Source organism: Falco peregrinus, chromosome 10 (genome assembly GCF_023634155.1).
Source record: "Falco peregrinus isolate bFalPer1 chromosome 10, bFalPer1.pri, whole genome shotgun sequence".
In the NCBI taxonomy this organism is placed as follows: Eukaryota; Metazoa; Chordata; class Aves; order Falconiformes; family Falconidae; genus Falco; species Falco peregrinus.
In genome coordinates this window covers 8573338-8584346 of record NC_073730.1, presented here as the reverse complement: position 1 = coordinate 8584346, position 11009 = coordinate 8573338, and the positions used below count along the sequence as shown (strand labels likewise).

At 44.8% G+C, this 11009-nt stretch overlaps 1 protein-coding gene across 3 annotated transcripts; it reads right to left on the bottom strand.

Moving 5' to 3' along the window:
• Positions 1-484: 484 nt before the first annotated feature.
• Positions 485-10729, bottom strand: GORAB (golgin, RAB6 interacting). Of its 3 annotated transcripts, XM_055815569.1 has the most exons (5): positions 10573-10720; positions 9359-9707; positions 6836-6937; positions 4889-5029; positions 485-2258 (listed from the first exon to the last, which is right to left on the bottom strand). In XM_055815569.1, exons 1-5 carry the CDS (start codon positions 10634-10636, stop codon positions 1787-1789), a joined length of 1128 nt encoding a protein of 375 aa, XP_055671544.1. In that variant the 5' UTR covers positions 10637-10720; the 3' UTR covers positions 485-1786. The 3 variants fall into 3 exon arrangements, with proteins under 3 accessions (XP_055671544.1, XP_055671546.1, XP_055671545.1); XM_055815571.1 differs by lacking the exon at positions 10573-10720 and having other exon boundaries at positions 9355-9492; XM_055815570.1 differs by lacking the exon at positions 485-2258 and having other exon boundaries at positions 4885-5029; positions 10573-10729.
• Between the last annotated feature and the right edge of the window lie 280 nt (positions 10730-11009).

Genomic DNA, 11009 nt, shown 5'->3' with positions numbered 1-11009 from the left:
ACAGAGCAAAGGAAGTCAGTCACAAATTTTCTCACAATACAATCAAATCTTCAGCTTTTAGGCCAAGTCTCCCAGCAAAGTAACAGGGCACGCAGTGTATCAGCAGCAACAGGGCAATGCTTCATACATATCTCAAATGTTACTTTGGAGTTTCCTAACTTTGATCAGCCCTGATTATGAGCGGCTTCTCTAGGAAACAGATTGATCCCTCTTTCTCCTCTGTATGGGAGGCACCAGTAGAGATTTTCCACTGCTGCCTTGGGCCACAGTTGGTTGAAGAGACTCCTGCCAAGCTGTATGAAGCAAAGACATGGCAGGTTACGTTTTCATGTTTCGGAACAGCCTTTTTCAAGGTTTTACTTTCACACAGAGGCAAACTGCCAAAGGATGTATCTGATTCTGTCATTTATCACCTCCTGTGGAAAAACAGTCTTGGATATGGGTATTGGTATCAGATATCACAACTGAAAGCAAACACACTGCGTAGAAGATGCACTGATTTATTAATAGAATAAAAATGTAGTGATATGTTTTTCCACTATTAAAGCCATAGAGACAATCAGTGTCCCATTTATATACTTGATGGCATCACTCAGTAACTCATTCATAAACTTCGACTGACACATTCAGGTCAGGTATTACTGAAACCATTTCCACAACGAAAGCAGCCTTCCTCTTACAAAGCGGGTAACTATGAGTGCAGTCCCCACAGTCTGCAGCTGCACTAGGTCTATGGGAGGTTTTTCTATGTCCTCTATTTTAATGCCTGAGACTTTCTGCACCTGGAATAGCTTTCTAAAGCCTTTCAACAGCAACAGAGCAAACCAGCTGAGCTTCTTGTGGGGTGCAAACCTGCTCCTCAGGCAAGAAAATTAATTGAATATTATACAAACCCAGGCTCATTTCCAATATACTGTGGGGATTTATCCATTACAAGACCCCTGGCTAATTATTGGAACTTTGAGGCAACTAGGACAGAGAAAAATGTTTGTACTAGAACAGCTTTAATTGTAACATACTCTTTTAGTGTGTTTCTACTTCTACATCATACATTCTCCAATGTCTTAAACTGTATGTAACCCATCATTTTTGTTAAATCATAGCTGGTGTGATTTCATAGACAATAATGTTATCGATATATAGTTTTGTGTGATCTAGCGTTACCTGAAAGAAATAAGCAAAGTGATAAATAGGAAATATTACAACTGACTTTGCAAGTTGCTTCAACACAAGAACTTCCTTTAAATCAGGTACAGGCAGGAGTATCAGCTACGAAGACAATCAAAGCAAGCCCCTGGGTTTCTCAGGATTAAAAACCGTTGAAAACTAATCCCTTATGGATATAAAGGAAGACAAACATCCTATCGCAGTTGTCAGGGGACAGAATGTGTTCAGAGGCAGACTAAGTTGTGATGTTTTCTCCTGTAGATATGTCTCTCTTGCACACCGCTTGGAACAGGTATCTGTGATACTGATACACGAAAGCCTTTGGAAAAACCCTACTGTTCACTCCCAAGTATCCTGTTTCAGGAAGGTACAAAGCCCCGTGAAGAGCTGGGCATTAGAACATGAACTTAAACCAGAATGATGATGACAGATGGTAAACCCTAAATGGGAGTCCTGTGGAAAAAAAAAAGCACCTTTAAAATTTGGAAACAATATTAAAGGAACAGAGAAATGAAGTGCATATTACTGGCACTGCAGAAGCCGAGATATAACATGTAGCACACAAGCCCACAGAGGGCTTGTGTTATCCATAACCAAATGCCTTATTTGAATATAGTAGTCATGTAGCAGAACAAGCCGGGGAGTTTCCTGGAGTCACATTTACTGCTTGAGTTTGGCTGTCCATATTGGTGAGGGATTTGGTACCAGAGTTTTGAGACTGAACCAACTGTTCAGAAATAGCAGGAGAAACAACAGCATGGTTACCATGCTCACTCTTGCGCACTGTAACACTAGGAGTGGGGTTTTCCTTAGCTGTCCCAGCGTGACTGTGTGACTGGCTGGCTTGTCTCCCTGCTTCTGCCTCCTGCTGCTGCAGCATCCGCTCCACCTCTATCTCAAGTTCCAGATTTTCCTCATCTGCCTCCACTTCCAGCTGCTGCATTAACTCCTCCAGCTTCCTGGCCTTGCGGAGTTCATTCTGCTGTATGATCGTGCACAGGTGCTCCGTGAGGTGCTCCTTAATCTCCGTCTTGTGTTGGAGGTCCAGCTTCGCTGCCACATACTCCGACTCAGCCTTATCATATCGCTTCCTGCAAAATCATCATTATTTCTAGTGGGTTAAATCTCAAAGCACTTTACAATCTGACACATGGAGAGATACTTTAAGCATCCCTGAAACGCAACGTGCTCTGCAATGCATTATGCCAGTTATTCATGACACACCACTACATTAGTAAGAGGGAAGAAAATAAGTGTGAATTGATCAAATCATCTCCTCTCGACACACTAGCCTCCACTGCTGCCATATTCCGAGAGTTAATTTGCTCATCTGAAATCTACAGATTGAATCACGAACAAGCATTTTGACTGCCTGTTTTAAGAGATGCATCTCTAGCAGCAGAAAGCAACCATCAGAAACTGTAGTGATTTCAGGCTTCTAATGAACACCCATCTAGTGAAATGAAACACTGCAAAACAGTTTTGTTTTTCCTAATCCAACCTTCCACCCAACAGCTACAGATGCTACAAGGGTGCTATACACATTTACATTCGGATCTGGTCTAGAAGCATACTCTTCCGGCCACCCATATATATGTTCAGAAAATCACGAGCAGCACAGATTGAGACAGCATATGACATCAATAGTGATCACAACTTTTGCGTGGCAACAGATGTAAAATTTTATTGTAAGCATCTCCCCAACACACACCTCCTGCCAATCTGCACTTCCTGTCATGACAAATATAGCAAAAAGGAAATATTCCAAATATTTATTGAGGTTAACCCACCCAGGATATCTAGCACTTAAATGCTGCTGTCCACATTAGTGATGCATCTTCTGCTACATTCAGTGAATCTGTACAATAACTCTGATTTAATTAATAGAAAGATAGATGCAATCTTGTTCATCAGGAAAGGGAACATGCAAAAGCTTTTGCAGAATGACTACACAATATTCCTTACAGAGCATTCATAAAACTAATTATTAGTAAGGTGATTGAATAAAGAATCCAGCTTTTTTATAAAACCAGATTCAAATATCTGGTTAATCAAAGCAACAGAAAGATAGAAGAGGTCCTTTGCTTAGGGAAAGAGGAGGAAATTAAGACATAGAAAAGCCTTTGCGAATATGTTCTTTTATATAATAATCACAAAACTTTGACCCAGCTGTAAAGGCTATGTCTGCAGTGGACAAAAGATGCCCACTTTTCCCTCACAAGAAAGTCAAGATTTCCCTGGATCAGGTATCTGAAATGGAAAAACTAATGCTATGCTGGAAATGTCTGCATAGTTAAATCTTTGGCCTGAATTCACGCATATTCTTCACATCATATTTACAAAAATTCCATTTTACAGCAATTGTCAAATGTCCCTATGTAGGTGCTCAGGACTATTTAATATTGCACTTTTTGACCCACTGAAATTACTTGCGTTTTAGCCCTAAAATATAAGGCAAGAACTAAAAAATTGCTTAAAAAGTCACCACTTAAAAGTAAATCAGCTTTGGCTCATAATGCATAAAAACTGCAACACTGAAAGTACCTAACGTGCATTTCCAAATCTCTCCCTCGCAAAAACAAAGACTTACTAAATTCATGAAAGTCAATAAGTATTTCGTAAAGTTTATCCCCTTCATCCTACCAGCATCCTTTTTTGCTATGCTCATTAAAAACTGCTTTTCAAGTGTCAGAGCTGCTTGTGCTATCTGCTCTTTTGCCATTAAGTATTTCAAATAGACATAGTATTCCAAAATTTTGGTAAGGAAATTTCCAGGAGCATTTAATGGTTTTAGAAACCAGACTTAAACCTAAAATACAATGAAATCTTTTTCCTCATGAAGATATGAAATTCTGTATTCATACGCACCCAGCTACTGAAACTACATTTAATCTTGGATATTTCAAATTATAATTACACAAAAGAATTCCTTATTTTTTAGCTACCACTGCTATTTTTTTAAAGACTAATTACCATGTTTATGGGCCTGTGGTCAACATATACCAGAAGTCATAAGGAGAAATACACGTTTAACACATTGAATAGTGAACCAAAAACCGCAACCGAACATTTCCATTTTATTAAAAGGCTGCATAAACATGCTGATGTTTATCTACTGATGTTGTGGTTTACCCACAACTAATAGGGTGTTCCGATTAATTTCTTGCATTTAAGGAACTCATCAGAACCAGAGTGATTAAAGGCACATTGTGAGGGGTGAAAGCTTGCTTTTTCCTTCAATTTTTGGTCCCAGTTCCAAAAGCACTTCAGCAGTGTTATATGTTTTAAGCTTAATTGGTCCCATTGATTCCAACAGGACCAAAGCTGTCATCAACAAGCAAGTTTCCCTGAAAAGGACTTTAATTTTAAGACTTTAAAAAAAAAACTCCTTCCCCCTGAGAAGACATAAACAACCTTGAAACAATAAAGCAAGGCTTATGGACAACTGCACAGTTAAAGCAGCAAGTACGTCTCCTGACAGTACGAAGCTGGAAAGCAGAGTCTGCAGTCAGAAAACCTATTTCAGTTTCCAGATTTCGAGGAAAAAATTAGGAAATAAACCCACACTTTGACCTCAAGATTTGAAAGCCCCCCAGACTGTGACCACTTTAACTGCACATTAGTACGATGACATAACTCCATTACTGGGTCAGTGACAGGAAAGAGCATTTTGTCCCCCCACTCGGGCAGGGCTATTCCCTCCTCCCTGGCTGTCACTTACCGGGCATAGGAGTAGTCCAAACTGGCCTGATCAATGCGGTTCCGCAGGATGCCAATGTCAGCAGATACCATGTCATCCAGAGCTTGTAATTCCTTCTGAATCCTTTTTAGTTTCACTGTTTCAGCTTGAGTTCTTTTGGATCTGCGAAAGGAAGATGCATTTATTATTTTTTTTTCTTTTCAAGCCTCTCTTCTTGACATAATGGGCCCCATTTCGTTTGCAGAGCAACTTCTTTAAGAGCTATTCAGAAGGTTTCTCCTTTATGGTTTAAGACTTTTGATCTTTTTTAATATCCACAGGGATCTAAAATGCCTGCTATTAGAGGACTACAGCAAAATTACGTAATGACTATAATCAAAGTGCCTAAAATGGATTGTGTTTCTTCACTGTGGAAACACACAAGAAGCTGCTGTATCGAAGTAGTTCTCAGTGTAAGGAAACAGGAAATGGCTTGGGGGGAGCGAGAGGGGGAAGGGTATTTAGCCCTGCAAATATCCCCTTTCAAAGAAGCCCAGTTAGTAGGGGCCAAAAAGTCACCTAACCTAAGCTTGATTTCCATTTTGTAAAATTATTCCCAAAAGGCCTAGCCAAATCCCAATGAAGTCAATGGAAAGTTTTACATCAAACACAAAGGATTTCAATCAAGCCTTATGTAACCTTTTTCAACTCAGCCTATTCATTCCTAAGTTGTGAAAACTAAATGTTGCTAAGGGCAGCAAGCTTTGATGGATTTGATTCCCAAGCAAGCTAAGTAACTTCCAACAGGCTTTTACACCAGGTCACCTCACTGTCGTTCATCACCACCAGCAAAACCATGCTTTCCAGGCACTGCTTTACACCCCAAAGCAGGGACTGGAAAGCAAGACTAGATGTGTAGGCAGTGACACCATCTCTCGTTAGACCAGCTGATGAAGGTGGAGAGAAACAGACATCCTGCAGTATTGTTCAGAGCCTGAAGAAGGCATTTGAATGTCAGACATAACTCCCCAGCTATCACCTGCCAAGTCCTCCTCTCTCTTCTCACGCTCTGCCTCCAGAAGGGAGAACCCAGCCTGGTGGTCAAACCCATGTTTGCTGTCCTACAGTGACTCAGACCAAACATACTTGTGTTTTATTTCTGCCTGGCAAAGGAAAGGAAAATGTTCAGAACCTCAAAGAGAATCTTCTGCACAGTATCTGCGGAACACATGGCTATGTTCACCTCTGCTACTCAAGAGCTTTGATGGGCAGAACATAATATATGTCTGAGAGCACGGCAAGCCTGAAAGCTTCACATGTCCTTCTTTGATCCAGTGTTATCAGCTGCTCCAATATCACTCTTTACAAACCTTGCCTTCCCTGTAATCTTACATTATCTCGGTGGTCAACACTGTACAACGCCTTAAAGTCTGGTCACCTGAAGAGCAAGGGTTAACAACTGTAATGACGTGAATTTTTGTAATTTCTAATCAGCCAGTGGTAAAACAGTACCTTCTTAAACAAAGTTGATTGTCCTTTCTTTTCAACACTTTTCACTTCCTAATAAGCAAGAATCAAAAACCCAAACAGAAATAGCTAGAGTTTCCCTTCATAGGTTAGGAATCAAATAAACTGCCCTTAAATGCAGTGAAAACAAATCAAGAACAGAACAGGGATGAACATCTGAACACCCCAACTTCCAAACATGCCCTTGGTAACAGGCACAAGGACTTCAGCTAATTCTCAAATTGTGTAATAACTTTTCCATCTGCGTACAGAGCTGCAGCTTTGGAAGTGTGAAAAGCTTAGTCACAACCTCCTTGCCAGCACTTGTCATCAAAGGGAAATGTCGATCACAGCTGCTCACTTGTGAAGCAGTACATACAGAGCACAGTGAGGAGGAAAAAGAGATTTAAATAGAAGATACGCATCTGGTTGCACATGAAAAGCAACCCCTTCCTCAGCCCATGCTGCAGCATAGCCCCTTACCTCTCAGCAATAGCTTTGGCCAGAAGTGCCTTCTTGCGTTTATTCTTCTCTTCTATGAGCCGCTGCTCTTGTTGTAGGATTTCCCATCGTGATTTTTCCTGCCTGCTCATTGACAAGAAGATCAAAATTAACAGAAAGTTCATTTCTCTCCCTGTTCCCCAAATGACACAAATATTCACCATCATATTTCCTGGAGCAAACTTTAAAAATGTCAAAGAAACAATAAACAGGTTTTGGTTCTGAGGAAAGAAGAATCATCTGCAAGAATGTCTGCAAGAAGTCATTCAGACCAATAAAACATTTCCAGATGAAATCTGCTGATCAGAACAAAAATCTTCACAAGCAAGCAAGCTGCTGGTTAATTCAGCTTTGCTGGAAGAAAGAGCATACAGCACTTTTTCAGAAATGGATGGAATTTTTCATTTAAAGGATGTGCTTCCCTACTAGGTAGAAGCAGTTTCAGGTTTCTAACTGGCTGCTACAAGTTGCCATCTGTTAGCCTGCCAGCACAGCCTCTTTTTTTGGAAATGTTTTTTCCACAAAACAGAACCTTTCACAGGTCTGCTTGACAATACAGCCCTCAAATAATTAAACTGATAGAAATGAAAGGCTGGTAAAAGTTACAATGAGAATGAGCAACAAGGAAGAACAAGAATTCACTGCTGCCACCAGAGAAAGAGTTCTATAGATTCAATTTCCCAGGCTACATCTACTAAGAGATACAATCAGCCCCAGTGGATGGGAGGCAAGGTCTCAGGTTAGAGGGAACAACCTGCATCAACACAACTGGGCAGGATTAAAGATAAACAAAAAATGCTTTGCCACTTTTCCACCCTGTTCTGTTCTTCATGCCCTCTCTCAAGAAGCTTCAGCTTAAAAATACCCAAGTAACTCAGCTATGTTAATCCTAACACCCATTTGTGCACGAGTATCTCTTCAGACTTCTCCTCATCACTCTATCCCTAAAACTTTATATAGAGAAATATTTTTAATAAGATTCAAATTCAGGTGCACAGGCTGAGATGAATTCAGCAGATTCAGGGGGTGGCTGTTGCAGCTAAATGTCATTTGCCCCCCACAGAGTGAAAAACTCCCCTGCAAAGCTTTAGCTACCTCATTGCCAAATAGCGCCTGCATTTTTCACCACTAGGAAGGAGCTGAACAGCCAGTACTACTGGTGAGCTGCACCCACACAAGAAACTTGGCACTGCTCTTCAAAGTGCTGCTATTTTGGTGAAGGGACGGCTATTTGCAGGTAGGTGATCCCAGCCAGGAGCCAGGCAGGTAAATGGCAGGCAGCGTGGCCAGCAGCTGCAGCCTTTCAAAGCTCGTCTCTGCAAAACACAGCTTCCTGGATCCTTTTGAGTTTCAAATTTGAGAGAAGCCACACGCTGCTTCTCCACACAAGTGCTGCTGAATGCCATAGTCCTGCCTCTCCAGCAGGAAGCATCTTCAGCCCCCTGTGAGACCCTACCGACAGATCTGACAGAGATAGGGTCTGGCACACCATACTCGGAAAGCTGCTGATCCCTGGTTTGGGGAAATACAAATGATGCATGGAAGTTTGGTGGCCAGGTAGCATTTGTTGGTTATTTTAGGCTGAGAAGTTTGGACCTACATAGGAACTCAAGGCTGCAGCAGTGTTGTTAAAGTGTTTTAAAAATAAACAATATGCCCTAGAAAAAGAATTCGTTCTTTTGCCCCTCACTTTCGCTTTGCCCGCTAAGGAAAAAAGGAAAATTAGCACTCAGATACAGACAGGAAAACAAACACGAAGGGGTAAAGCCAAGTTAATTTGTCATATTGGAAATGCCTGCCCCCTCTAGCATTTAGACAGCAGCTTCCTTTTACAGGCTATCTCAGTTCTGGATGATGAACCAAGTAACTGCCACATGCAGTTAGGCTCTCAGAGCGCCACGTTCAGTACTTACTTTCCCCCTCTCACATGCGTCAGTTTGATGCTTCTGAGGGAGACAGGCACCCCACTGTGGGCTGACGCACAGGGTGAGAGCCTTGAGATTGGTCTCATCTTGAATGATAAAAGCTAGAGAACTGCTTAAACCTGAAATTTTACCTCCTTACCAACACTGTTGGCTTTAACAAATCTGCAGCAATACTGTAAAGGGGAACACAAAGTTACACAAATCACAGCATATCTACTCCTCGAAGGACTTTCTGTTGTGGCTGCTGGCTGGTCTACACAGCATGAGGGTGAGATTAAGTCTTCATAAACCATGAAGACAGTCCTACATCTTGGGTGCTTTATGGTGTACAATCCCACTGCCATAGGAGATTATCTGAAGACAGCACAGCACATATCTGCATGGATTACACTACAGAATTTAGTCCTGAATCAGGTTGAACCCAACTAGAGATGAAAAACAAAGGTTCAACACAGAGGAAGCAAACATGATCTCTCAAACCTTCCAATTAGATACAGAAAAGCTCACTTTACTTCACAACAAAAGAATGAATCCATACAGAACAATAAAACCCATCCCCTGATTTTACCAACTTACTAACAATTCCACTTTCTTTTTCTCCACTTTGGAGTTTGGCTTTGCAGGGTGGGTCTGGGCACTGTCACTGCCATTACCGGGATCTACCAGCGTTACTTCCTTCTGCTGGTCTCGGTTGTCACTTTGCCTTTGATCTCCTGCTGAAGGAGGGTGAGGTGGTGGCGCAGGCTGCTGAGGATGACCAGGCTTCTGTTTTGGTACAGAAAGCAACTGCTCCGGAGGAACAGAGGCTGCTCCACCCTGCAGTCCCAGCTTCTGACATTGCTGCTGGAGGGCTTTTACTCGTTGCAGTTGCTGCCGACTCTTATTCACAGTGTGGGGGCGATGCTGCTGCTCTGAGGGGTCATACAAGTCTATCAATGGATGAGAGGAAGAAACAGGATTAAAACCACATCTTGAGATCAACGACAGACTCTGTGAATTATCTTTTCTGGGCAAGCAAACTGGTGCAAAACCAACACAAGGGGAAGACATGCCAAGGTGTCAAGGGAAGGCAACATGGGGGAAAAACCCAGGAACCTGGATGTGTTTTGCCAGCCTAAGAATCCGGAGTTTTAAAGGATCTGAGCATCCGAAATGAGGAGAGGGAGGAAGAGGGGGCCTGGAGTGGGGAAACTACAGGCGAAACCACAGGTAGGAGTGAGGCAACTTTCAATGGAATAATGGGGATTTAGGGCTACAAAAGGGTTTCAAGCATGCTGGTGGGCAAACTGGGGATTTATAAAAGTGAAAACCAGGGAAGAACAAGGTGACAGATGGGCAGGGAGGCCAGGCACGGGAGTGAGGTAGTGGACAGACCGATGTGGATGCAGGACGAGGGGCTGGGGAGTCTGGAAATGGGACTGCGAGGTTGTGGGTGGCGAGCCCGAGGGGCCGGACGGGAGGCTGAGGGGAGCGGTGAGAGACGGGGCCTGGACGAGGGTCTGGCTGGGGGAACGAGGGGCTGCCTGGAGAAGCCGAGGCGCTTGGCGGGGGGATGGCCTGGATTAGCTGGGAGGATGCCGGAGGTGGGGATGCAGGGGGCCGGGGCACCCGGGGGGGGTCTGGGGGCACCGAGAGGAGGGGGGGGAGCTGGGGGCACCGGGGGGGCCGATACGGTGCCGAGGGCCCCAAGGCTCCTCCGCGCCGCTCCTGGCCCCGCTGCGCCCCCTCCCCACCCCGCTCACCGGGGTGGGCGCCGCGGCCGGCCCAGCCCCCAGTCCCGAGCCCCGGCCGTACCTGAGCGCTGGCCCCGCAGGCGCCGCAGCTCCTCCTGCGAGAAGCCGGCCCAGGCCTCGGCCATGGCGCTTCCTCCTTCCGCTGACGGGGCGCGGCGGCAGGCAGGGCCCGCGGCTGCCCCGCCACCGCCGCCCGCTCCCCGCAGGCGAACGCCGCGGCCAGCCCCGGCCGGCAGCGCCGCGGGGCCTCACGCCGCCACGGCAACGCGGCGGGGCGGGGAAGATGGCGGCCCGAGGAGGCGGGGAGGCTTAGGCCGCGGGTGAGCAGCCACCTCGGGGAGGGTCGCTGGGCTGCGGAGGTGACAGGGGCCTCAGCCCGCTCCCAGCAGCCGCCTCCCAGGGGGCGGCGGGTCCGTCAGGCCGCGGCGGAGCCGGGCGGGCTGCCGTGGGCATGGCGCCGTGCGCGGGGTGCTGCCTGGGGGTGCGCTGCCCCGAAGA